Source organism: Hemibagrus wyckioides, linkage group LG06, assembly GCF_019097595.1.
Source record: "Hemibagrus wyckioides isolate EC202008001 linkage group LG06, SWU_Hwy_1.0, whole genome shotgun sequence".
NCBI classification, from domain to species: domain Eukaryota; kingdom Metazoa; phylum Chordata; class Actinopteri; order Siluriformes; family Bagridae; genus Hemibagrus; species Hemibagrus wyckioides.
In genome coordinates, this window is record NC_080715.1 from 43329706 (window position 1) to 43357522 (window position 27817).

The 27817-nt window shown below is 46.3% G+C and overlaps 2 protein-coding genes across 3 annotated transcripts in view; both read left to right on the plus strand.

The window, feature by feature from the left end:
* traf3ip2a (TRAF3 interacting protein 2a) lies at positions 1–12412 on the plus strand. Of its 2 annotated transcripts, none has more exons than XM_058391942.1 (10): positions 1–162; positions 976–1021; positions 2449–2892; positions 3099–3192; positions 3477–3649; positions 3824–3912; positions 4179–4247; positions 10703–10807; positions 11451–11519; positions 11843–12412. In XM_058391942.1, the coding sequence occupies exons 2-10, from the start codon at positions 1003–1005 to the stop codon at positions 11987–11989; spliced, it is 1209 nt and encodes a 402-aa protein (XP_058247925.1). In that variant the 5' UTR covers positions 1–162; positions 976–1002; the 3' UTR covers positions 11990–12412. The 2 variants fall into 2 exon arrangements, with proteins under 2 accessions (XP_058247925.1, XP_058247924.1); XM_058391941.1 differs by having other exon boundaries at positions 2–162; positions 11445–11519.
* A 1103-nt stretch (positions 12413–13515) lies between these two features.
* Positions 13516–27817, plus strand: part of rev3l (REV3 like, DNA directed polymerase zeta catalytic subunit) — a 25222-nt gene continuing 10920 nt past the window's right edge. The window contains exons 1-18 of the mRNA XM_058391926.1: positions 13516–14280; positions 15685–15874; positions 16153–16227; positions 16334–16491; positions 16608–16716; positions 16805–16899; positions 16983–17087; positions 17206–17290; positions 19035–19180; positions 20549–20677; positions 20832–21060; positions 21157–21293; positions 21412–25204; positions 25309–26153; positions 26234–26322; positions 26416–26541; positions 26625–26817; positions 26906–27017. Coding sequence (XP_058247909.1) covers positions 14139–14280; positions 15685–15874; positions 16153–16227; positions 16334–16491; positions 16608–16716; positions 16805–16899; positions 16983–17087; positions 17206–17290; positions 19035–19180; positions 20549–20677; positions 20832–21060; positions 21157–21293; positions 21412–25204; positions 25309–26153; positions 26234–26322; positions 26416–26541; positions 26625–26817; positions 26906–27017 — 6758 coding nt within the window. The 5' untranslated portion in view covers positions 13516–14138. The remainder of the gene's footprint in view (positions 14281–15684; positions 15875–16152; positions 16228–16333; positions 16492–16607; positions 16717–16804; positions 16900–16982; positions 17088–17205; positions 17291–19034; positions 19181–20548; positions 20678–20831; positions 21061–21156; positions 21294–21411; positions 25205–25308; positions 26154–26233; positions 26323–26415; positions 26542–26624; positions 26818–26905; positions 27018–27817) is intronic.

A 27817-nucleotide genomic window follows, 5' to 3' on the forward strand; every position in this document is an offset into this window, starting at 1 on the left:
CTCTCTCTCTCTCTCTCTCTCTCTCTCTCTCTCTCTACTCAGCATAGTGGTAGGGATTTTCCCTGATTTGCATTCTTAACGCACATTTCCTGTAAGAACCGAAAGCAGGAAGCACTTCCGCGTGCGTCGTACAGGTGACACTTACACACACACCTGAGACAGGTAAGTGTGCGCGAGCGAGCTTTCTTCTGTTTACTGAACTATTTCTCAACTTGAATGTGTGAATTGAATTGAATTGAATTGAGTGTATGGGGTTTGGGGACAGTGTGTATGTGTGTGTGTGTTTAAAGCGGGGTAAAAGCTCGGTTTACGGTGAACACAGGCGCGCGCGCGCGCGAGCAACCAGAAGCGTAGTTCAGAGGCGTTTTGTCAACACTGTATTTGACATTTTAATGACAATTGATCATAAATATCCGAATAACGTTTTCTGTGTGGAATATTTTCAAACTGTAAATTATTTAAAGTATAAATCTGGCTAAAAATAAATAACTAAAAATAAAATAAAATGTCCACACCCACAGAAAAAAACTGAATCTTGTTTAGCTAACAATGCTAATGTTGCTAGTAAGTTATGAAAGTCTACAGCTGTTAAGTGTCACAAAGTGTGTGTGTGTGTGTGTGTGTGTGTGTGTGTGTGTGTGAGAGAGAGAGAGAGAGAGAGAGAGAGAGAGAGAGCATTCGCGATGCCCAAAACCGATGTTTATGGTTATCAGCACTTTATTAGGAGTTGTTAACTACATTGTAATAACGACGTAAACAAATACAGAGGTTTTAATACTAATGTTTACAAAAATAAAGGGATCAAAAAGTAAAGGAGAAATATACCAAAAAGGACACCATTAGAAATAAAAACAAAATAGTATACACACACAATCTTCTTCTGTTTATTATTATTATTATTATTATTATTATTCCTGCCTTTTTTGTAATAATTAATAATTATTGTGTGGTCTTTTTTAATGGTTTTTGTTGCAGTTTGATCGTAAGAGAATAATCCTCCGGATGATGGCATCGTGTTCAGGTACCATAGCGTCTGATTTTATCTTCTTTATTTTTTATCTTCGTACACGCACACACACACACACACACAACCCGAGCTTTGGTTTGGCTTGCATTTTAGATTTCTTCTTGCTATTTGGGGTTAGGTTGTAGGAGGTTATATATATATATAATAATTGACCAACACAAAGTGGCATGTTATTCTAAAGTGGAAGGAAAATGATAAATGGGCTTCAAAATAAATTTCTGAAAAGTGTGGCGTTTGTATTCAGCCTTCTTTACTCTGGCGCCCCCTAACTAAAATCCAGTGGATCCCCTTTCCTTCAGAAGTCACCAGATTAGTAAACAGAGAGTGTGTGTGTAATCTCAGTATAAATACAGCTGTTCTGTTCTGCCCTCAGAGGTTTGTTGAAGAACATTAGTGAGCAAACAGCATCATGAAGCCCCGAGGAACACAGCAGACAGGTCAGGGATAAAGTTGTGGAGACGTTTAAGAAGGGGGAAAAAAATATTCCAAGCTTTGAACATCTCACAGAGCACTGTTCAATCCATCATCAGAAAATATGGCACAAACCTACCAAGACATGGGCGTCCACCTAAACTGACCGGCCGGGCAAGGAGAGCCAAGAGGCCCATGGTAACTCATGGAGGAGCTGCAGAGATCCACATTTCAGGTGGGAAAATCTGTTCACTGGACAACTATTAGTGGTGCACTCCACAAATCTGGCCTTCATGGAAGAGAGGCAAGAAGAAAGCCATTGTTGAAAGAAAGCCATAAGAAATCCAGTTTGCAATAAGCCATGCGAGGGACACAGCAAACATGTGGAAGAAGGTGCTCTGGTCAGATGAAACCAAATTGAGACCTCATTTTGGCCTAAATCCTAAACACTATGTGCGATGGAGAACTAACACTGCACATCACGCTGAACACACACCGTCCTCACCAGGCAGTATCATGCTGTGGGGGGGCTTTTCTTCAGTAGGGACAGGGAAGCTGGTCAGAGTTGATGGGAAGATGGACGGAGCCAAATACAGGGCGTTCTTAGAAGAAAACCTGTTAGAGTCTGTAAAAGACTTGAGACTAGGGCGAAGGATCACCTTCCAGCAGGACAAAGATCCTAAACATACAGCTAGAGCTACAATGGAACGGTTCAGATCAAAGCATAGTCATGTGTTAGAATGGACCAGTCAAAGTCCAGTCCTATATCCAACTGAGAATCTGTGGCAAGAATTGAGAATTGCTGTTCACAGACGCTCTCCATCCAATCTGACTGAGTTTGGGCTCAAAGAAAAATGGGCATAAATTTCACTCTCCAGATGTGCACAGCTGGAAGAGACATATCCCCCAAAAGGCTGGCAGCTGTAATTGCAGCAAAGCATGACAAAATGTAGAAAAGCTCAAGGGGTTCTGCAAAAAGTACTCTTTTCCATGACTTCTTTCTCTTTCAGAAGCGTCCTGTCCTCATCTCAGCCTCCCGGTCGAGATGGACGAGTTGATGACATCATCATCGCTGAACTTGGCCTGGCCGGTGTGTCAGAAGTGTTCGGTGCATGTTGATGACATCACACCCCCCAGCAATAACGTCAAGCTTAATGACAGACCAGAGCTCGAATACCGAGGTTTTGAATCGGGGTCAAAGCTCAACAGGGCTGCACTTCCAGAACTAGCTGAGGCGCGCGTGCGTGTCCAGTGTCCACCATCTGGTGCGGCCCGGCTTTCCCTCGAGCTGCACGAGAACGACTCGGCCATGTTCTCTGAAGCAGGTTACGGAGTAAAGTGTCGCTGGAATGTCCCAAGTGAGGATGAGGAGAGTCTGGAGCAGCCTCTTCCTCTCCGCTCCGATGTGGCAGAGAGTCAGCCCCGAATCGCTCAGCCTGGACCCGCATGCTCACGTACGTCCAGCTATGCTTCTTATCATAATCTATGGATATTCATCAAAATGCAAATTATGTGACACACCCATTTTATTACTCTCTCCTCAATATTAAACATGATTTCTGTTCAGACTCGGGGTGTGTACACTGACCATACAGAGTGTGGTCATACATGTCATTTATATAATGTGTGTGTCTGTGTGTGTGTGTGTGTGTGTGTGTAGCTCTCTATGCTGTAGATCCTAAATGTCCCAGATGTCTGCCTCCACCTGCACACATGCTAACACCACACATAGACCAGCGGAACATACAAGCCAGGTAACACACACACACACACACACACACACACATAGACCAACGGCATATTACAAGCCAAGTAACACACACACTCACACACACACACACACACACATAGACCAGCGGCATATTACAAGCCAGGTAACACACACACACACACATAGACCAGTGGCAGATACAAGCCAAGTAACACACACACACACACACACATAGACCAGCAGCAGATACAAGCCAGGTAACACACACACACACACATACATTATATAAAAGACACGTATGAACACACACTGTATGGTCCCCTGCAGACTGGCACCCCTCAGACCTGTGGTTCCCATGGCAAAGCCCCAGGCCACCACCCCTGTGAGAGACACACCTGATTTGATGTCGGAGGTGTGCGTTCTTCCCTCTGAGCCAATTAGGACAGGCCATTTCCTGGCACAGGAGGTGAGGCGCACCATCAGTCTCCCGGACGACTGCCGTAAGTCCTGCTGCTGAACTGGTTTAACTTCAGAACGTTCCAGAAAAATCCAAACAGAATTCCCTCCCTGTAAAGATGCTAAACTGGAGCCCATAGACCTCCATTACCTGTTAGCAACATTAGCATTAGCTTCACTGATGTAAATGTGTATAATTAAAGTCTTGTTATTTCCAGGCACCGTGTTCATCACATATTCAGTGGATGTAGCTGAGGAGATCTTTCCCTTCGTGACCTTCTTAATCAATCAAGGGTTCAGACCTGCTGTGAGTTTAATGACCTGTACCTTTAACCCTTTACTGGACCAGCACTGGACTGATCCTTTAACTAAAGCACCACTCTCTCTCTCTCTCTCTCTCTCTCTCCTTGTCTCTCTCTCCCTCTCTCTCTCTCTCCTGGCCTCTGTCTCTTTCTTGGTCTCTCTCTCTGTGTCTCTTTCTCTCTTGGTATCTCTCTCTGTCTCTCTCTCCTGGTCTCTCTCTCTGTCTCTCTCTCTCTCTCTTGGTCTCTCTCTCTCTCTCTCCCTCTGTAGATTGATATTTTTGATAACGCTGTGAGGCAGATGAATGTGAATAAGTGGATGGACAGCTACTTAAAAGACGTAAGTTCATTCTTTATTTTTATTAAAATCTCTCTGGAGTTTTAAAAACTATTTTTATTTATTTTCTTAATAACTTTTACCTTTTTTATTTATTTGTGTATCAGTGAGTTTAGAACAAGCTAATACTCAATTCAAGATTCAAGATTCAAGAAGCTTTATTGTCATTTCAACCACATATAGCTGACGCAGTACATAGTGAAATGAAATAACGTTTCTCCAGGACCTGGTGCTACAGAAACATACAACATAAAGATCAAACACAAAAACAACACCACAGAGCTAGGACAGAAGTTTGTCTTAGCCACATAAAAATAATGCAAAAATAATAAATACAAACAAAAGGCAACACAAAAACACAGGACACTTAGCGCCGAAAAGAAAGAAAAGAACGTGTAATGGAATATAAGTGAAATAAAATAAGACAAAATGAAATGATGTAAAAAATATTGTGCAAAAAAATACAACAGCAGCAGTTGAGGTAGTGCAAATAGAAATAAACATAAATATAACTATAGCATCGTATGACAGGTAGAGATTGTGTGTGTGTGTGTGAGTGTGAGAGAAAGAGAGACAGAGAGTTTTGTACAGTTCAGCCTTGAGTGTGTGTGTGTGTGTGTGTGTGAGAGAGAGAGAGAGTTCTGTACAGTTCAGTCCCGGGTGTTGAGGAGCCTGATGGCTTGAGGAAAGAAACTGTTACACAGTCTGGTTGTGAGGCCCGAATGCTCCGGTACCTCTTTCCAGATGGCAGGAGGGTGAAGAGTGTGTGTGAGGGGTGTGTGGGGTGTGTAAGAGTGTGTGTGAGGGGTGTGTGGGGTGTGTAAGAGTGTGTGTGAGGGGTGTGTGGGGTGTGTAAGAGTGTGTGTGAGGGGTGTGTGGGGTCATCCACAATGCTGTTAGCTTTGCAGATGCAGTGTGTGGTGTAAATGTCTGTGATAGAGAGAAGAGAGACTCCGATGATCTTCTCAGCTGTCTTCACAATCCGCTGAAGGGTCTTGTGATCCGAGACAGTGCAGTTCCCAAACCAGGCAGAGATGCAGCTGCTCAGGACGCTCTCGATGGTCCCTCTGTAGAACACAGTCAGGATGGGGGAAGGGAGATGGGCTTTCCTCAGCCTACTCAGGAAGTAGAGGTGCTGCTGGGCTTTCTTGGTGATGGAGCTGGTGTTGAGTGACCTGGTGAAGTTCTCTGCCAGATGAACACCAAGGAATTTGGTTTTCTTGATGATCTCCACCGAGGATCCATCGATGAACAGCGGAGAATGGTCACTCTGTGCTCTCCTGAAGTCAACCACCATCTCTTTAGTCTTGTCGACGTTCAGGGAGAGGTTATTGACTTTATACCAGGCTGTTAGATGTTGCACCTCCTCTCTGTAAGCTGACTCATCTTTCTTACTGATGAGACCCACCACGGTCGTCTCATTGGCAAACTTGACGATGTGGTTGGAGCTGTGCATTGCTGCACAGTCGTGAATCAGCAGAGTGAACAGTAATGGACTGAGCACGCAGCCCTGAGGAGCTCCAGTGCTCAGTGTGGTGGTGCTGGAGATACTGTTCCCAATCCGGACTGACTGAGGTCTCCCAGTCAGGAAATCCAGGATCCAGTTGCAGAGAGAGGTGTTCAGGCCCAGCAGGCTCAGCTTCTCAATTAGCTACTGAAGGATGATTGTGTTGAATGCTGAACTGAAATCTATGAACAGCATTCGAACGTAGGAGTCCTTACAGTCCAGGTGTGTGAGGGCAAGATGGAGGGTTGTGGTGATGGCGTCGTCTGTGGAGCAGTTAGGACGATTCACAAACTGCAAGGGGTCCAGTGAGGGTGGTAGCTGTGACTTGATTTGCCTCATGACGAGCCTCTCGAAGCATTTCATCACGATTGGTGTGAGTGCGACGGGACGGTAGTCATTGAGGCAGGAAACCGTAGACTTCTTAGGCACAGGGACGATGGTCATTGTCTTGAGGCACATTGGGATGATAGAGCTGCTCAGTGAGATGTTGAAGATGTCAGTGAAGACATATGCCAGCTGCTCCGCACTCTCTGTGCATTCTGCCAGGAATGTTGTCTGGTCCAGCAGACTTCTGTGGGTTAACTGCATAGAGTTCTCTTCACATCAGCTGTGGTGAGACAGAGCACCTGGTCGTTTGGAGGAGGGATGGTCTTCCTCGCTGTTGTGTTGTTCTGTGCCTCAAACCGAGCGTAGAAGTCGTTCAGCGCATCTGGAAGGGAGGCGTCACTGTCACAGGCAGGTGGTGATGTTCTGTACTTGGTGATCGCCTGGATGCCCTGCCACATGCGCCGGGAGTCTCCGCTGTTCTGGAAGTGGCCATGGATTCTCTGGGCATGTGCACGCTTCACCTCCCTGATGGCTTGGGACAGTGTGGCCCTAGCTGTTTTTAAAGCCGCCCTATCCCGTGCTCTGAAGTCGGAGTCTCTCAACTTCAGTAGAGCACGCACTTCTGCAGTCATCCACAGCTTCTGGTTGGAGTGTGTGGTGATGGTCTTGGAGACGGTCACGTCATCGATGCACTTCCCGATGTAGCCGGTCACTGATGCCGTGTACTCCTCCAAGTCAACAGAGTTGCCGATGGTTGCAGCCTCCCTGAACATGTCCCAGTCAGTGCACTCAAAACAGTCCTGAAGATCAGAGATGGCTCCTGCTGGCCAGGTTTTAACCTGCTTCAGAACTGGTTTAGTGCGTCTGACGAGTGGTCTGTATGCTGGAATTAACATCACAGAGATGTGGTCTGAGTAGCCAAGGTGGGGGCGGGGCTCCACACAATATGCGCCGGGAATGTTTGCGTAAACAACATCCAGCGTGTTCGTCCCTCTCGTAGCAAAGTCCACATGCTGATGGAATTTAGGGAGCACTGTTCTGAGATTTGCATGATTGAAATCTCCGGCGATGATAAACAGTCCGTCGGGGTGAGCATTCTGCAGCTCGCTAATAGCTCCATACAGCTCACACAGAGCCTCCTTATCATTAGCGCTGGGTGGAATGTACACTCCGATAATGAAAGTGGTGGTGAATTCCTGGGGTAAATAAAAAGGTCTGCATCTAACAGTCACAAACTCCACTAGCGATGAGCAATAATTAGACACAAGCACAGAGTCCTTACACTATTCCTTGTTGATGTAAACACACACGCCACCACCGTGAGTCTTACTGCACAGAGCTGCATTCCTGTCGGCACGAAACACGGTTAGCCCGGCTAGCTGAATGGCGGCGTCCGGAACTCTGACCCACGTCTCCGTGAAAACAAAGACGCAGCAGTCTGTATTCACGCCGTGCAGTTTTCTGGAGTCGGATGTAGTCCAGTTTATTGTCCAGTGAGCAGACATTGGACAAGATGATGGAGGGGAGTGCCAGCCGGCTAGGGTTTGTTGTTAGCCTGGCAAGGACACCCACCCTGTTTCCGTGCTTCCGCTTCCTCGAACACCGCTTGCGACACTCTCTCTCCTGGCCACCGGCATCAGGCGACGCCGAGGACTGAAGGCCTGGTGTTCACAGCAAGCCGAGGTCGCAAAGTTTGCAGAGTACATCATCATGCAGGTTAGTGACTACATGATTTCTGTACCATAGTATCGTCTGGCGGTCGCATACATGAACACCACTGTCTTTGGTGTCCATGCACCTTGAAATTCGTGCTAAAACAAAAAGAAAGCACCATTTTGGTTACAGAGTGGCCGCTGCGTGCTACTGCCGTGCCGCCATCAGTCAGCAAATATTTCAACCAGACGCTACCACTTGAGGTCAGATTCATATATTTATTCAAATCAGTCATGACACCTTTTCCTCTAACCCCTCTTTCTCGGCCCTCTTCCTCTGACCACTGTTCCTCTGACTCCTCTTTCTTTTGGCCCTCTTCCTCTGACCCCCCTTCCTCTAACCCCTCTTCCTCTGGCCCCTCTTCCTCTGACCCCTCTTCCTCTAACCCCTCTTCTTCTGGCCCCTCTTCTTTCAAGATTCAAGATTCAAGAAGCTTTTATTGTCATTTCAACCACATACAGCTGGTGCAGTACATAGTGAAATGAAACAACGTTTCTCCAGGACCTGGTGCTACAGAAACATACAACAACAAGTTCAACACAAAACAACAAACAACACCACAGAGCTAGGACAGAAGTTTGTCTTAGCCACGTAAAGTGCACAGTGTGCAGCTAGGTGCAAACAGAGCATAGACAAGACAGTGCAAAAAAGACAATAAATACAATAAAGACAACACAAAAGAACACAGGACACTTAGCGCTGAAAGGAAATAAAAGAACGTGTACTGGAATGTAAGTGAAATAAAATAGATAAAGTGAAATGATGTAGAAAAAAAAGTATTGTGCAAAAATATTGTGCAAAAATACACAGCAGCAGTTGAGGTAGTGCAAATAGAATAAACATAAATATAACTATAGCAGCGGATGACAGGTAGAGGTAGTGCAGTAAGTAATGAACAGTATAAATTGTGTGTGTGTGTGTGTCCACACAGTCAAGAGAGAGTGTGTGTATCTGTGTGTGAGAGAGACAGAGAGTTAATATACAGTTCAGTCCTGAGTGAGAGTGTGTGTGTGTGTGTGTGTGAGAGTGTAGAACAGTTCAGTCCTGAGTGAGAGTGTGTGTGAGAGTGTAGAACAGTTCAGTCCCGGGTGTTGAGGAGCCTAATGGCTTGAGGAACTTCTGACCCCCCTTCTTCTTGGCCCTCTTCCTCTGACCGCTCTTCCTTTTGGCCCTCTTCCTCTGACCCCTCTTCCTCGTGGCCCTTCTTCCTCAAATTCATATATTTATTCAAATCAGTCATGACACCTTTTTCTCTAACCCCTCTTCCTCTTGGCCCTCTTTCTCTGACCCCTCTTCCTCTGGCACATCTTCCTCTTGGCCCTCTTCCTCTGACCACTCTTCCACTGTTCATCTGACCCCTCTTCCTCTGGTCCCTCTTCCTCTGGCCCCTCTTTCTCTTGCTCCTCTTCCTGTGACCCCTCTTCCTCTGAACCCTCTTCCTTTTGGCTTTCTTTCTCTGACCCCTCTTTCTCTGACCCCTCTTCCTCTGACCCCTCTTCCTTTTGGTCCTCTTCCTCTGACCCCTCTTCCTCTGGCCCTTCTTCTTCTGACCCCCTTCCTCTGTCCCCTCTTCTTCTGACCCCCTTCCTCTTGGCCCTCTTCCTCTGACCGCTCTTCCTCTGTCCCCTCTTCCTCTGATCCCTCTTCCTCTGACCCTTCTTCATCTGGCCCCTCTTCCTCTGGCCCCTCTTCCTCTGACCCCTCTTCCTCTGGCCCCTCTTCCTCTGGCCCCTCTTCCTCTGGCCCCTCTTCCTCTGGCCCCTCTTCCTTTTTGCCCTCTTCCTCTGAACCCTTTTCCTTTTGGCTCTCTTTCTCTGACCCCTCTTCCTCTTGGCCCTCTTCCTCTGACCCCTCTTCCTTTTGGTCCTCTTCCTCTGGCCCCTCTTCCTCTGACTCCTTTTCCTCTGGCCCCTCTTCCTCTGACCACTGTTCCTCTTGCTCCTCTTCCTCTGACCCCTCTTCCTCTTGGCCCTTTTGGTTCTCTTGCTCTGACCCCTCTTCCTCTGACCCCTCTTCCTCTGACCCCTCTTCCACTGGCCCCTCTTCCTCTGACCCCTCTTCCTCTGACCGCTCTTCCTCTTGCTCCTCTTCTTCTGGCCCCTCTTCCTCTTGGCCCTCTTCCTCTGACCCCTCTTCCTCTGGCCCCGCTTTCTCTGACCCCTTTTCCTCGGACTCCTCTTCCTCTGCTCCCTCTTCCTCTGGTTCCTCTTCCTCTGGCCCCGCTTTCTATGACCCCTCTTCCTCTGACGCCTCTTGCTCTGGGCCCTCTGAAGTGGACAGCTAGCATAAGAGTGTTAGCTGTGTTAGCATGTCTGACAGTTTTATCTAGCATAAGAGTGTTAGCTGTGTTAGCATGTCCACTGGCCCCTCTTCCTTTTGGTCCTCTTCCTCTGACCCCTTTTCCTCTGGCCCCTCTTCCTCTGGCCCCTCTTCCTTTTTGCCCTCTTCCTCTGAACCCTCTTCCTTTTGGCTCTCTTCCTCTGGTCCCTCTTGCTCTGACCCCTCTTCTTCTAACCCCTCTTCCTCTGACCCCTCTTCCACTGGCCCCTCTTCCTCTGACCCCTCTTCCTCTGACCGCTCTTCCTCTTGCTCCTCTTCTTCTGGCCCCTCTTCCTCTTGGCCCTCTTCCTCTGGCCCCGCTTTCTCTGACCCCTTTTCCTCTGGTCCCTCTTCCTCTGACTCCTCTTCCTCTGACTCCTCTTCCTCTGGCCCCGCTTTCTATGACCCCTCTTCCTCTGACGCCTCTTGCTCTGGGCCCTCTGAAGTGGACAGCTAGCATAAGATTGTTAGCTGTGTTAGCATGTCTGACAGTTTTATCTAGCATAAGAGTGTTAGCTGTGTTAGCATGTCTGACAGTTTTATATGGAACAGAGAACTAGCAGGTCTTATGTTGCTAACTTTGATGTTGTAGAAATCGGTTCTGATCATCATGGTCATCAGTCCAAAATACAAGATGGACATCGAGGGGGACGGCTCAGACCAACACGGCCTGCACACTAAATACATCCACAGTCAGGTGACGAGATTTAACATGACCACACTTCCTGTCCTGAATAGACATGCTAGCTTAAAATGCTAATGCTACATGCTAATCTCTCTCTGTATATGTATATATAATAAATTCAACTGACTTTGTTTAAGATATGAAGGAAACTGTGTCTGTAACTGTACTTCTTCATATAAAACTCATTCCTTTTCTCCTCCCTCAGACTAGCCACACAGGCTAACTGCTTGCTAACAGGCTAGCTTTCCTCAGCAGTTAGCTGTGCTAGCATGCTTAGCGCAGCTGATATTATTATGACACACAGACAACGTTCAGTTCATTTTTTTTAAACATTAAAGACTGATTTTTGAGCATTTTCATGTAGCATCTGTGCTGCTGGTCATTTCTAAATGTTAACCACACATGCTAACTTTGCTAATAGCCGGTGTTAGCATTTTCTCTACAATTTGTTTTTATTTTTTTCCACACCTTAAGGGTACAACATGAAGAAGAGTAGTGCACTAGCGAGGCTGCTGTATGCTAACTGCTGAGTTATGTCATGCTAACATTCGTTCAGTGTGTAAGCATTTTAGCATTTTTAGCAGCAGGAAGTGCATGAGGAATTTAAACTACTTTAATACCAAACATTAATTGTTGTTGTTTGTTGTAGCTGCAGAATGAGTTTATCCAGCAGCGCTGTCTGAACTTCAGACTCATCCCTGTTCTCTTCCCCAGCGCTAACCAGGTGAGCGAACACATACCTTTAGCTGCTGGAAGGAGTCTCCAGTGTCAGTGCTGTGTATCAGTGTGTGTGTATGTGTAAGGAGTCTCCAGTGTCAGTGCTGTGTGTGTGTGTGTGTGTCAGTCAGAGGTAAAGCTGGAACATCTTCCAGAGGAGTTTTACACTTCTTTGTGGTTGCTATGGTAAAATGACCAGCTGAGAGAAAAGGAGAAAGTGAGGAGACATGTAACTATAAACAGATAAAAATTCTGACAGCTCTTTCTTTAATGTGAACACTCTCCTGTGTGTGTGTGTGTGTGTGTGTGTGTGTGTGTGTGTGTGTGTAGAGTCATGTCCCCTTGTGGTTACAGAGCACACGTGTGTTTCGGTGGCCTCACGATGCTCATGATCTTCTACTGCGTCTGCTGAGAGAGGAGAGATACATCGCTCCACCACTGGGCCGAGACCTCACTGTCAGCATCAGACCACTCTGATACACACACACACTTTACTGTTAAAACGTAATGTTATGTGTAAGGTATAAAAATGGATACGAACTAACACACACTAAAAAAAATGTAAATAAATTGGAGAGATAGACGAACACACTATGGGAGAAGATTTAGGAAATATTTAAAAGCACACACACACACTTCATATTGTCTCGAACTCTCTCCTCTATTTGTGAGGTTTAAATGTTATTCTTGTGTAATGTTCCCAGTATCAGCTCAGTGTAATGTCTTGGGGTTTTCACCGAGAGGTGAAGAGAATGGAACAGCTCTGACTTTTCAAATAAAAATAAATAAACATTCTTTTTCAGGAAACTCTCAAACTCACACACCAGTGTCTGGGTCTGAGTGAACTCCGGGTTTCCTCCCAAAAACATGCCAGTGTGGGTGATTAATCACTCTAAGTGTGTGTGTGTGTGAGAGAGAGAGAGAGAGAGAGAGAGAGAGGAAGAGGGAGAGGGAGAGAGAACGACAGGAAGAGGGAGAGACAGGGAGTGAGAGATGGAGAGAGAGAGAGAGAGACAGGCAGACAAGGAGAGAGACAGGGACTGAAAGATGGAGAGAGAGACAGATGGAGTGGTGGTTTGTGTGTAAATCGTGTTTAGGAACTAGTTGCTTTCCTGCTGATGTGTGTAAATGATTAACTACAGTAAATGGTGTTGCTGATAAGCACACACACACACACACACACTGAAACAAGGACAGGATACACAACACACTGTATGTGTGTGTATATGAGTGTGTGTGTGTGTATGTATTTGTGTGTATTATAATAATAATCCTGATCTCTGCACGTGCATCACCAATAATAAACTCCACACACTCTACACTCATGTGTAATAATATTTAAAAATAAATATATAAAATAAATACGAACAAGAAGATTGATTCTAGTGTTTGTCTCTAATACATAACATTCTACACGGATTTGACTTCCGGGTTTAATCTGATTGGATGACTTGAAGGACCCAGAGCCGCCTAGCAACGGGAAAATATTTAGGTTAAATATTTATGCGCCTGATTTGATCCGTGAAACAAAATATGTTGTCAGTAAACATAACAGAACTAAATAATGAGTATCTTAAGTCGTACACCAGTAAATAAATAACGTTGTTTTTTTTGTACCGAAACGTTGTCAGATACAAATTATTAAAAAAGAAAAAAAAGGAATCTTGTCATTGGTTTATAAGTTAGTTTAGAAACTATTCCTTTAGAATTGTGTTCATGCAAATAAAACAAATACAATGTGGAATTGTATTTTATCAGAAACGAACAGGACAGCTTGTTAATTGTTTATGTTTACACACGGTGAGATAAGTTAAAGTCAGGCAAGCACGATGGAGACCTATCTAAAGGGTCTTATTTTGCGAATACATAAAACCTACCAAGACAGGCGGGATACTTCTAGCCAATCCCAGCGCAGGATGAGGGACGCCGCGGACCAATCAGAGGCGAGCGGGCGGGGTTTTAGTAGCGGTGAGGGGATGGTGGAAGAGAGAGAGAGGAGGGGGGAGAGGAGGTGGTGGGGGGGGATAATGGCGTTGATTAGAGACAGCGCTGTGTGCTCGGGTTACACAGGCGGAGCGCGAGGAAAGCTGGACACTCACCGCGAGCTGGACATTACCCTTATTATTAAAGGTGGACTGTGACACGGCGTTAAAACGTGCGCGGGGTTTGTTTGGTTTTGCGCGCGTGACGTGAGAAGCGGATTTAGTGGTGTGTGTGGAGCTTTACGCGCGTGCTGTATCCGCCAAAAAGGAAGAGAAGAAGAAGAAGAAAAAAAAGGAGTGTGACTTAACCAGTGAGGAATGATCCTCATTACAGCGGCTGTCATGTCCTTATACTGGGACTGGCTTTAAAAATCCTCTAGTGTGTGTGTGTGTGTGTGTGTGTGTGTGTGTGTGTGTTTACGTGCCGCAGCTGCAGGTTTGGGTCAAAGCCAGGAGCTAGAACCAGATCCCAGCTTGAACCAGGAGGAGATCATCTTCATCATCATCTTCATCATCATCAGATTCTAATTGGAACCCAGAGAGGAGCATGCATCCTCGTCGCGGTGTGTGTGTGAGCTCGCGCTCTGCTCAACAACACCAGCAGGATCTGTAGAAGAAGAAGAAGAAGGTCGAGGAGGAGCTCCATGATGTTCTCTGTGCGCATTGTGTGTGCTGATTATTACCTGTCCAGGCCTCTGCAGCTGCTGGACGTCTGCTTCTCCCAGTTCAGGGACGCAGAGGTGCACAGAGTACCTGTGGTGCGGATATTCGGGGCCACACCGGCAGGTAAGGGTGTGTGTGTGTGTGTGTTGAAACCATTCAAGATTCTACCATCATCATCATCATCATCAGCTCTGTAATAGTGCAGGATCTGCTATGTGGTGCACGTGCTCCCCAAAATCACCCTCAGGTGACTGGACAGTGTTGAGGTGTATGTAGGTCCCCCCCCCCATTCAGGCGGGATTAGTTTTCCAATGTGTGATGTAATAATTGTTCCCAGAGGAACGCCATCTCACCTCAAAACAGTTCACAGAGGTCATGTGACCCTCCAGTGATCACACCTAGTGCACTAATGTGTAGGGAGCTGCGTCCCAAATCACAAGGGGTTGTGTGTGTGTGTGTGTGTGTGTGTGTGTGTGTGTGTATAGTAAGCGTGTCTCTTCTACATCATCCAAGAGGACGACACACTACCCCCCCCGCCTCGGTTATGTAAACAAACAAACACATACACACACACAGAGAGAAGCTCGGGGGCTCACTACTTGTTTGAAGTTTGGAATTTGTTCACTTCTCATCACTAACACTCTCACACACACACTCTCACTCTCTCTCTCTCTCACACACACACACACACACACACTCTCACTCTCTCTCTCTCTCTCTCTCTCTCTCTCACACACAGACACACACGCTATGTTCCACTCTCTGATTATGTGATGTGAGAATTCAAACACACCGTGAATATCAAATTACACACCACCCGCTCTCTATACCTCTGTGTGTGTGTGTGCGTGTGTGTGTGTGTGTGTGTGTGATTACTCAGGACGAGAATAACACACACACACGTTTTAATGTTTATTCTGTCCACATGTTTGTAATATTTTGCACACTTACACTATAAATATGCTTTATTGATCTTGTTTGAATTCATATAACCTAATTAATATTCATGAGACGCTCATTAATATTCACCAGGAGCTCATGAATATTTATTTTTTAGTACTCCGAAGTCGACATAATTCTGTGGTGTTTGCCGTACAGTAACGTTAATGTAGTGTGTTGGATCGGTGTGTGTGTGTGTGTGTGTGACTTTTGACCCCTGGGGGAAAACGTTAGCATATGCTGATATTAAACCTGTCTGTCTCTCTCTGCCTGGCTGAGTGCCAACTGTCCAATCACGTACCACCAGGGACATGTGTGTGTGTGTGTGTGTGAGATGCAGACTGCAGTTGCACACTCAGACACGTATCCTCAGCGATGCATGGGCTGCAGCTGTTGCCAGGCAACCAGCCTGATGATGGGCACCAGTCTCACGAAGAGATACTTTTATCACTCACTGTGTGTGTGTGTGTGTGTGTGTGTGTTTCTCATGCTCCTGGAGGAATGTTGTTTTGTTACACTGTGTACTGCACAGGTTTAAAGGACAGTAGAATGCAGTGTGTGTGTGTGTGTGTGTGTGTGTGTGTGCAGGTCAGAAGACATGTCTGCACGTGCATGGCGTGTTTCCGTACATCTACGTGCCCTATGATGGCTTTGGGCAGGAGGCGGAGCGTTACCTGCGACAGGTGGCCTTCAGCATCGACCGAGCCGTCAACGTCAGCATGGGAAACCCGTCCTCACACACACAACACGTCTTCAAGATCACACTCGTCTCCGGCATGTACGTACACACACACACACACACACACACACACAAACATACACACATATATATACACACATGTAGCTGGTATAAACTATGTTATTATATTGTTATTATCATGATAGTAAAGGTTATCTCTCTCTCCATCTCTCTCTCTCTCTCTCTCTCTCTGTCTTTCTTTTTCTGTCTCTCTCTCTCTGTCTCTCTCCTTCCATCTGTCTGTCTCTCTCTCTCTATCTCTCTTTCTGTCTCTCTGTCTTTCTCTGTCTCTCTCTCTCTCTCTCCCTCCCTCTCAGGCCATTCTATGGATTTTACCCCCATGAGAAGCCATTTATGAAGATTTACCTCTATAACCCTCAGATGGTTAAAAGGTGTGTATGGGTGTGTGTGTGGGGGTGTGTCCTGGTCAGCTGCTTGGTAAGGCTTTATTGTCTAGTTCATTACTGTGTGTGTGTGTGTGTGTGTGTGTGTGTGTAGAGTGTGTGAGCTGCTGCAGGGTGGAGCTGTGATGAATAAGTGTTTCCAGCCTCATGAGGCTCACATCCCATTCCTGCTGCAGTTCTTCATCGACTTCAACCTGTACGGGATGAACCTCATCCACCTGTCAGTGGTGCGCTTCAGACGGCACACAGCAGGTAACACACACACACGCACACATACACACACACACAGACGCTAGATTTTACTGTCTTATTTCAATAAAGTAATAACTAACAGGATATTTGCCTGTGTGTGTGTGTGTGTGTGTTAGACCCCACTGAGCAGTCTGTAGAAGATGACAGTACACTGAAAAGCTCCAGGCTCAGTGAGAGTGTGTTAGGAGGAACGTTTGCTCGCTGGGATGAGAATCAGTTACCCAGGTGAGATGTAAAAGAATATTTTCAATCTGAATCAGCTGCTAAGAAACCTCACACACACTGATCATCTCTGTGTGTGTGTGTGTTGCAGCTCTTTGGTGTTGGAACATGTGGAGAGGGTGAGTGTGTGTGAGCTGGAGGCCGACGCTGTAGCAGCAGACATCCTGAATCGACTGGAGATCGAGAGTAAGTGTGTGTGGTGACTCATTTTTGGACCCCACCTGAATGTTTACAGCATGTTTAGTGTGTGTGTGTGTGTGTGTGTGTAGATCAGATCGGAAGGAATCCCGGCCTGCAGGCCATCTGGGAAGATGAGAAGCAGAGACGGAGAGAGAGGAACGAGAGCTCACAGATAGAAACACCTCAGTCTCAGGGTGAGAGACACACACACACAGAGTTATCATGTTCCTGTTCAACACATATTACTTGAGTGATGGAGGGGTGTGTGTGTGTGTGTGTGTGTGTGTGTGTGTGTGTGTGTGTGTGTTTCAGATCGTCCGTGCATGGAGCCGGTGGAGAGCGAGAGGTTCTTCATGAAGAGGTTAAAGGAGAAGCTAAGAGAGAACCAGTTTGATGTGTGAGTTCACACACACACACACACACACTCAGACAGATGGATAGATTAAAAAGGAACAGACATGGGGAGGGAGCGAGGGAGAGAGAGACAGAGGGAGAGAGAGAGAGTGAGACAGTCATTAATGGGGCTACAGACAAAGAGAGGGAGACAGTATTGGTGCTACAGAGAGTGAGTGAGAAAGTGTTGGAGCTAGAGTAAGAGAGTGAGACAGTCAGTATTCGAACAACAGACAGAAAGAGAGAGTGAGGCGGTGTTTGAGCTAGAGTAAGAGTGAGACAGTCAGTATTGGAGCTACAGTCAGAGAGAGTGAGACAGTCAGTATTGGAGCTACAGACAGATAGAGAGTTAGACAGTCAGTATTGGAGCTACAGTCAGAGAGAGAGAGTGAGACAGTCAGTATTGGAGCTACAGAGAGAGTTAGACAGTCAGTATTGGAGCTACAGTCAGAGAGAGAGAGAGTGAGACAGTCAGTATTGGCGCTACAGAGAGAGTGAGACAGTCAGTATTGGCGCTACAGAGAGAGTGAGACAGTCAGTATTGGCGCTACAGAGAGAGTGAGACAGTCAGTATTGGCGCTACAGAGAGAGTGAGACAGTCAGTATTGGCGCTACAGAGAGAGTGAGACAGTCAGTATTGGCGCTACAGAGAGAGTGAGACAGTCAGTATTGGCGCTACAGAGAGAGTGAGACAGTCAGTATTGGCGCTACAGAGAGAGTGAGACAGTCAGTATTGGCGCTACAGAGAGAGTGAGACAGTCAGTATTGGCGCTACAGAGAGAGTGAGACAGTCAGTATTGGCGCTACAGAGAGAGTGAGACAGTCAGTATTGGCGCTACAGAGAGAGTGAGACAGTCAGTATTGGCGCTACAGAGAGAGTGAGACAGTCAGTATTGGCGCTACAGAGAGAGTGAGACAGTCAGTATTGGCGCTACAGAGAGAGTGAGACAGTCAGTATTGGCGCTACAGAGAGAGTGAGACAGTCAGTATTGGCGCTACAGAGAGAGTGAGACAGTCAGTATTGGCGCTACAGAGAGAGTGAGACAGTCAGTATTGGCGCTACAGAGAGAGTGAGACAGTCAGTATTGGCGCTACAGAGAGAGTGAGACAGTCAGTATTGGCGCTACAGAGAGAGTGAGACAGTCAGTATTGGCGCTACAGAGAGAGTGAGACAGTCAGTATTGGCGCTACAGAGAGAGTGAGACAGTCAGTATTGGCGCTACAGAGAGAGTGAGACAGTCAGTATTGGCGCTACAGAGAGAGTGAGACAGTCAGTATTGGCGCTACAGAGAGAGTGAGACAGTCAGTATTGGCGCTACAGACAGAGAGAGAGTGAGACAGTATGGCAGACAGACAGGCGTGGTCGTCCCTCTGCTGATAGAATAATTAACACAATGTCTCCTGAGCTCTGTTCTCCTTACAGTAATTACTGTGTGTGTGTGTGTGTGTGTGTGTGTGTGTGTGTGTGTGTGTGTGTGTGGCCGGTATTCTTCACGTTATTCTCCACATCGTTCTTCTCTACTGTATCCACAATCACTATCAGTCTTCACCGTGATCCTCTCTCTAAAATCCTCTCCTTTCTTTGCTCCTTCTTTCATTTTGTCCTCTACACTGAAGTCCTGTCTGCTGTTGGCTGTGTCCTAACCTACAAACACATAATGTCTGTAATTTAGGACGAGGCCGATGGAGAGACCGGAGCACACCTACTCCACACTTCACGTCTGAAAGCAGTTTGTTTTTCTCACCAGGACACAGAGTGGCGTTGTAGCTGATGATGAAGATGAAGAGGGAGTTGATGAGGATTTCCCTGACCTCTCCCTTCATGCAGATGATCTGAGTCCTGGTGATCCACCACCAGCAAGCCAGGTGGAGGTGCACAAAGATATGCCCACAGGTGAGACAGGAAGTAAGTGAGGAAGTAGCTCCCTAGCTGGGTCTGCTGGTGTCACTGGCCCTCTAGCTGGGTCTGCTGGTGTCACTGGACCCCTAGCTGGGTCTCCTGGTGTTACTGGCTGCTAGCTGGGTCTGCTGGTGTCATTGGCCCTCTAGCTGGGTCTGCTGGTGTCACTGGCCCTCTAGCTGGGTCTGCTGGTGTCATTGGCCCTCTAGCTGGGTCTGCTGGTGTCACTGGCCCTCTAGCTGGGTCTGCTGGTGTCATTGGCCCTCTAGCTGGGTCTGCTGGTGTCACTGGCCCTCTAGCTGGGTCTGCTGGTGTCACTGGCCCTCTAGCTGGGTCTGCTGGTGTCACTGGCCATCTAGCTGGGTCTGCTGGTGTCACTGGCCATCTAGCTGGGTCTGCTGGTGTCACTGGCCCTCTAGCTGGGTCTGCTGGTGTCACTGGCCCTCTAGCTGGGTCTGCTGGTGTCACTGGCCATCTAGCTGGGTCTGCTGGTGTCACTGGCCATCTAGCTGGGTCTGCTGGTGTCACTGGCCATCTAGCTGGGTCTGCTGGTGTCACTGGCCATCTAGCTGGGTCTGCTGGTGTCACTGGCCCTCTAGCTGGGTCTGCTGGTGTCACTGGCCCTCTAGCTGGGTCTGCTGGTGTCACTGGCCCTCTAGCTGGGTCTGCTGGTGTCACTGGCCCTCTAGCTGGGTCTGCTGGTGTCACTGGCCCTCTAGCTGGGTCTGCTGGTGTCACTGGCCCTCTAGCTGGGTCTGCTGGTGTCACTGGCCCTCTAGCTGGGTCTGCTGGTGTCACTGGCCCTCTAGCTGGGTCTGCTGGTGTCACTGGCCCCCTAGCTGGGTCTGCTGGTGTCACTGGCCCCCTAGCTGGGTCTGCTGGTGTCACTGGCCCCCTAGCTGGGTCTGCTGGTGTCACTGGCCCTCTAGCTGGGTCTGCTGGTGTCACTGGCCCCCTAGCTGGGTCTGCTGGTGTCACTGGCCCCCTAGCTGGGTCTGCTGGTGTCACTGGCCCCCTAGCTGGGTCTGCTGGTGTCACTGGCCCCCTAGCTGGGTCTGCTGGTGTCACTGGCCCCCTAGCTGGGTCTGCTGGTGTCAATGGGCCCCTAGCTGGGTCTGCTGGTGTCAATGGACTCCTAGCTGGGTGTGCTGGTGTCACTGGACCCCTTGCTCGGTCTCCTGGTGTTACTGGCCCCCTAGCTGGGTCTGCTGGTGTCACTGGCCCCCTAACTGATTTGCAGGTCGACTGACTGTCTTGCTGACCAGTATAAATATTCAACTGTTCTGTTTCGATACAGATCCATTTCTCGTTCTTATACATTTTCGTTATTAACACACTTCCTCTCTTTCTTTCTCTATTAAGACAATAAATGGTCTGATGCCAAAGCTGCAGAAGTGGCTGTTGTGGATGAAGAGGCCATCTTGAGCTTGTTGGAGAGCAGTCAGACATTCTTGCCCATGTCTCAAAAGTCCAACAAGTCCCTTCTTCTCAGTAAGTGGTCACTCTTACTCAGAAACTCATCAATTTTATATAGAGATGAATAGTAATAGGATTTGGGTTTGGCAGTGAGATGACCAATCTCACAATCTATTGATAAAATGTACTAACTTAGATTCATTTTTTTCTTTGTTTGTTGTGGTTGTAGATAACAGTCAGGATCAAGCGATGGTGGACTTTCTCGAGGGACTTGCAGATCATCGATTTCAAAAAGATGTTCCTATAACCGCCCCTCGTCAGGAGATATCAGGAAGTCTTAGCTGCCCCTACAACAGTGATGAAGAAGAGGCAGTGCCTGAGCTGGAGAAAGAAGAAGCAGATCTGAGCATGATGATGTCGCAAAGATGGGATACGGATATTCCAGAACCGCCTGCTCGGTACATGATTCTGATTTTTCCTTCAGACCAGTGATTTGTATCAGGTGGTGATATTTAAAGTCTGTTTTTAATTCTTTTAATTTTCTCATGTTGTAGTCGGCTAGAAGCACATGAAAGCTTGAGTGAAGAAGAGCATGAGATGTCGGAGGAAGAGATGGACTGGAGTGGAAACAACAATATTTTTGCTGATCTGTCTATTCCCCAACTGGATGGGGCTGCAGACGAGAGCAGCGGTGTGTATCAACACCCTCCACCCCCAAAACCCATAGAACCCTTTTACACTGTTTCATTATCGCCGTTATTTTAACGCTATGTACCTTGATTTTTTTTGTGCCTGTTTTTTCTTTACAGATTCATCGTTATCTGACAAAGGATCCCGAACCCACTCATCTCTTACTGCTAACGATAAGTTGTTGGGCAGGAAAAATCATTTCCAGAGTGAAACTGGTCACCTAGAACCCCCATCCTCACCTAAAATCCTTCTCGAGTGCAAACACCCTGACCATAGACAGTCCCTGTCACTTGATAAGGAGGAACCAGGTGACAAGAACCTTCCTGATAAAAGTCAGGAAGCTAGTGAACCATTAACAGGGTTCAAAGTGAATAAAGACATTCCTTATATCCCTCCAGTCAAGCACCCAATTCCTTCAAATATGTCCCCGGTTGGTACTGACAGAATGGGCGGGTACTCGCATTACACAGACGAGAACAAAGCTGGAGGTGTGAACCAGCCAGATCCTGAATGTTTGAGTTTTGGAACCTCAAAGCACTCCCAAAGCTGCAAAAAGTATAGTAACGTGAAAAATGCTGAGAAGAATCACATTTCCGTCTTGCAGAATCACAGTATTTCTTTGTGCTATTCTGAGCTTAGGAACTGCTCACCTAAAACCGAGCTGGAGAAAAGTCCAAAAGACTCTAGAACCTCCCCCATGCTGAGGAATATAGAACAAGCTCCAAGCATAGTGAAAGGTCTTGAGTGTCTGGTACCTCAGGAGGGTAAAATGGAGCAGGACGGTGAAGAAGGTGATGTTGGGGAGCTTAAGATCAGATACGAAGACTACCAGGAAAACAAAACAGAAAGGAAAATAGTAGCCCAACAGGAGGCACACTACAAATTCTTTCCCAGTGTTATTCTCTCAAACTGCCTCTCCAGGCCTTTGAAGAAGCAGGTCAGAAGTAAGACGGTCGATGGCGCTTGTAGCTTGGATCATTTGGAGCAAAAAAGGTCAAGAATGAAGTTAAACAAGAAGAGGAACAGTCCATCAAGTCAAAAGAGAGCAAGTCTGACCGAATGTTCACAAACTTCCGAAATTGATGTTGCTACAGGTTTGACCCTAATCACACCAGTCCAGCCAAGCAAGGAAATGGAGGAGAATGCTGAGATGGAAACCTCAGAACTCGTGAAATCTGATGAAGTTTCAGCTGAAGGTTCTATTAAGAAAAGTCCGCCAGATCTTCCTGACAAAATAGCATGCACTGAAGTGTCTAGTTTACCTGGCAGCAAGTATACCTTACGCACAAAACGTAAAATGATCAGTTACGACAGCGAAGATGGTGAACGCTTGAGTCCTCCTTCTTTCAAACAAGCTTTGGCACATCGAGACAGCCTTAAAGAAAACCATTTGCTCACCAGTGGTCGAAAAAAGAGGAAGTTGTCTAAAAAAGAGCCACCGGTCATCATCAAATACATTATAATCAACAGGTTTAAAGGCCAAAAGAACATGTTGGTAAAGATGGCCAGGATCAAAGGAGATGAGCCACAAGTGGTACTAACACCACAGAAGCTTGAGCATTATGATAAGCTTGCCCCTCTGAAAGACTTCTGGCCCAAGGTTCCAGAGTCGACAGCTGTCCGTTATCCTGTTCCTGAACCAAAGGTAAAGAAACACCCCAAACGGAAGGCCAAGGTCACACTACAATCAGGGAAACTTGCCAACCTTCCTAAAACAAGCTTCATAAAAGGCCACAAGATCAGCAAGACTAAGAAAGTTAAAAGGTTATCTTTAACAAAGCTGCCTGCTCCTAGGCCTTGTTATAATGATCTCACTGATGACTTCTGCAGAGAGTATTCTGACGTACTGATGGATTTGGGTTATCTCTCTGAAAGAGCACCCAGTCCTACTGATTCAACCCCACCTCGATGCTGGTCTCCAACTGACCCCCTTTTAGAGTCAGACTCGAATGCTTGTTTAATAAACCCTCACAGTGATCCTTGTTTTAGCTTGCCTTGTAAAGGCACATCCAGAAACCATTGTGGTAGTAGGGGAAGGGCAGCTAAACCAAGGAAACCTTCTGGTGCTAGCCCAAAACAGAAAACTAAATCTGCTATTAAGCCATCTGAGGGTGAAATGGTACCTGGAGAAACATCAAAAAACAATCGAAGAACTTCAAGAAAGCCAAAGAAAGACGTTGATATTCGGGAAGAAACTGACAAATCTGCTCCTCAGAAAAACAGGAGGTCTTGCAAGAAAAAACAGGTAGAGAGATTGGAAAGGTCTTCTGTGGTTTCAGGACCTCTAAATAGTTCACAGTCTTTATATCCAGTTGATGACCTTCCATTAACACAAACACTATCTGATGATTTGTCTCCATATCAGCACCCAGGTTCCTGCCAAAAAGATCTTGAGGTCAGTAGTGATTCTCAAGCACTACCGTATACCACTGAACCAAAATCTGAGTCTGTCCATTCGAACACTGGTGATGAACTGGACAGCAGTGTTCCTGCTTCAATACACGGTTCTCAGTCTTCTCAGAGGACTGCTAATCCTTCTGCATTACCATGCTCAGTCATAAAACGCAGCAACACCAACTCGGGTTCACTCACTGCAAATGATGATGGAGCCAGTTTATGTGAATTTAAAACTGAGGCTTTTGGTGGAAAACAAACTCCTAAAGATGTTCATTATTCACAGCCAGACCCAAAGATGCCTGCCAAACCCAGGAGACGTCAGGCCAAAAAGAATGTAGAAAACACTTCGGTTCAAACCCATGAAATTACGACACCCTTGAATGTTTTAATGCACGGACCTCAAAAAGATCTTGCCGAATTAAAATCGGTGCCAAAGAATGGAGAGACACCAGCTCAATCAGAGATGCCTTCTGGCATTGCAGTTTTGAAGGCACTGCTCCAGAAAAGACAGTCCAAGGAGGGGCAGTGCTCTCAGGGAGATAATGGATTAAACAGTGTTTCTAACACTAAAAAAGCTTCTGAAGTTGCAAAACCTAGAAAAGCATCTTCAGCGACATCAAGAAAGCCCAGAATCCAGAGAGTGCCCAAAGAGTCGAAGCCAAGAAGTAAAAAAGGAAAGAATGGCAAAACGGAAGACTCCGTTCGATTGGAACCTCCGATTTCAGACGGGAGCCCTGTGTTTTTATCTGATCCTGGTTTTGACAGCTCTTACTCCATTGAAGATAGCCTATCTCCTGAGGTTCCTCACAATTACAGTTTTGACATCAACGCTGTTGGCCAGGCTGACTTTTCTAGCCTGTATTCCGGTAGCCAGTTTGTTTTAACAGACAAGAACTTGCCTCAGAAGTTCCTCAGTGATAACAAACAGGAACCAGTGTCCTCTCTGGATTTGGAGAACGGTCAAGAAAAGGTCGTAGATGTTGTAGAGAACTGCTTGCATGAATCGGAGAGGACAGGTAGCCCTGAGCTCTTTGATAGGTCCTCTGGTGGAGAGCATGAAGGTTTATCGAATGAGTTCTGTCTGTCTCTTCTGGACTCTGAGAAGGTTTTGAGAAACAGAAACTGGGGCATTTCATTGGCCAAAATGCATGGGAGCCACTTTCAAGACTTTCACTGTGAGAAAAGTGACCTGTTATTACGTCCCGATCACTTCTTACCCCTGACATCCGTCTCCTTTGCTGATAATGGCGTGTCACCAACTGGGGATTTGCTGGACGGTAGTGAGGTTTTTACATCAACAACTCCCAGCAGTTCACCACGGTCTATCAGCTCTCTCTCACAAATAAGGGGTAGTAGTCAAGTTCAGAAGAATGTAGGAGTTCATATCCTCAAGCCCCTAATGTCCCCTCCTAGTCGGGAGGAGATTCTTTCTACCCTGCTGGAGCTGGATCTTTCAGAGGCCACCTATCAAGAACCTTTCTGCAGTGACCCCTCTGATCTGCCTTTGAGACCAAGGTAAGTTTGCCTGTGTTTGTTAACGGGTAACATTCCAAATCTTGTCAATAAATGTTTATAAATGCTGGCGTGTTGTAATATAAACAGTGTCTTTTTCCACACAGAGAGATCGGTGGGCGTAAGCTAATTCTGGAAACAAGGTTGGCAAAAGATTTGAGTGAGTTTGTTGGTGGGTTATCACAAGAAGGTCTGCAATTCTGGAAAACCGCGTTCTCTGCCATGACACGTCCAGGCTCTTCACCCTCTTGTGGCACTGATTCGTCAAACATGGCCAAAGACACCAAGGAACAGAGCAGTCTGTCTCCCTCTAGTGGTCAGAAGGTCATTTTACTGCCTTGTAAAAGTGCTCCAAGCCGGGAACGTGTACAACTATGGTTGCAAGCTAAGAGACAATTTGAGTGCCTTCAGAGAGATCGGAAAAGAAGGCTCGGTGCGCCGAGTGTGATCCCGGTCCAGGACGAGAATAAATTGCCACAGTCCGAAAGCATTTCGCCTCTCTCTCAGAAGCAGGTGGAGGCAGCGTCAGCACTGCAGACTCTCAGGAAGAAGGAGTTAACTCTGCCGCTCAGTATATCTCCAGTAGAGGCAGGCGCCTCGAGCAAGGAGGTTAAATGTGTCCTGGAAGCTGAAATAACAGGGCAAGATGGGAATTCCATCAAACAAACCCGATCTCCAGACCCTTCCTTTCTACCATCATGGCACCAAATGGACCTGAACAACAAGAAGGAGGAATTAGGTGATGGATTAATGTCCCCCAAGCTAGGCGTTGATCCATTCTCACCAGAAAGCATTAAACCAAAGCAGTTTCTTAGTCCGTCCCCATTTTCTCTAAAGGAGCAGGATGAGGAGAGTTCAGGTCCCGCCGTCCTCCACAGTACCCCCATCCTCAAGAGCAAGAACAGGAGCAGTGGAACCTCTCAGCTTACAGACTGCAGCCCTGGATCAGAAGGTAATCACTTCTTAGGACACCTGATAATGTAACAGACTGCCTGATTATTTCATTCACATTCGGTCTGACTCGTTTTCCAGACACAGAGCCGAAATCTCAGAGATTCCAGCAAAGGAGAAACAGCAACAAGAGCGCACTGCGTCGAGTTCTGCTCACAACACAAATGAAGGTACGGTCCGAAAGGTCTTTCGTTACACCAACCTGGAATATTTGTTTATGCTACCTGGAAAATTAACTCAGCTGTAAAATTTTACTCCTGTAGAATCAGTTCGCTGGTCTGAATGTACCCAAAGGGGACAACTCTCAGATCGAGGGTCCGTCGCTATGCAACTCGTATGGGTTCAAAGTCGGTATGCAGAACCTACAGGAAGCTAAAGCGCTGCACGAGGTAAGATTCTGGATTCTAGGAACTTCATCCCTTCTTCTGAGTTTCTAATAAGTAATTGCTATGCAATCGGATTTCCCTCTCAGGTGCAGCACCTGACAGTGATGGCTTTGGAGCTGCATGCTCGGACACGCCGTGACCTGAAGCCTGACCCCGAGTTCGACCCCATCTGTGCCTTATTTTACTGCCTCAGCTCCGACACACCTCTTCCTGAATCGGAGAAGAAACAGATAACCGGCGCTGTGGTCATTGATAAAGACTGTCACTCCTCAGGACAAGGTGAGACATCCTCCTTTCTCTCTGTGTAACATAGATGAGGGATGGACAGATGGACTGATTCAGTGTGAACATGCTGTGATTTTTGCAGGCTCCAGGAGCACAGCGCCCCTGCTGGTTCGATCTGGTGTTGCAGATCTGCAGGTCATTTACACTGTTGATGAGAAGGAGCTGTTTGAAGAAGTCTGCAAAATAATGAGGAAGTAAGAGAACATTTAAACACTCCTGAAACTCTATAATATAAACACTTCTGAAGACCTGACTTCTATAAATACTTTTAAATTAATTTTGGGACGGATGTTTTTCTCACCGTCTTTTCTTGATGTTTTTTCTTTTCTTTCTTTCATCATTTGTTCTTTCATGTTTCCTTTCTCCTTAACTGTATTAATATATAGTGTTTAAATATAATTGTATAGACAGGGTGCTGAATACTGGCTTTTGATTGGTCAGAAGGTGGTGATTAATTGTGGCACAGCTACACATCACAAGCCACATCTGACCCCTGCTCTAACATAGTTTGTGGAATAACTAATAGATAAATAATAAACATTTAATCCTCATGTAATATTTATTTTACGTAATAGATATATAATAAATGTGGTACATGTAATAGATATTTAATAAACGTGATAGATGTAATAGATATTTAATAAAGACACGATACATGTAATAGATATTTAATAAACATGTGATACATGTAACAGATGTTTAATAGACACAATGCATGTAATAGATATTTAATAAACATGTAATACATGTAATAGATATTTAATAGACATGATACATGTAATAGATATTTAATAAACATGCAATACATGTAAGATATTTAATATACATGTAATAGATATTTAATAAACATGTGATAGATGTAATAGATATTTAATAGACACGATACATGTAATAGATATTTAATAAACATGCAATACATGTAAGATATTTAATATACATGTAATAGATATTTAATAAACGTGATAGATGTAATAGATATTTAATAAACATGCAA

What these genes read in the sequence shown, in the direction of transcription:
- traf3ip2a (XM_058391941.1), top strand. An exon ending in GCCTGGACCCGCATGCTCAC is followed by an intron (nt 2,893 to 3,098) that starts GTACGTCCAGCT and finishes GTGTGTGTGTAG; the next exon opens with CTCTCTATGCTGTAGATCCT. An exon ending in CTAAATACATCCACAGTCAG is followed by an intron (nt 10,808 to 11,444) that starts GTGACGAGATTT and finishes TGTTTGTTGTAG; the next exon opens with CTGCAGAATGAGTTTATCCA.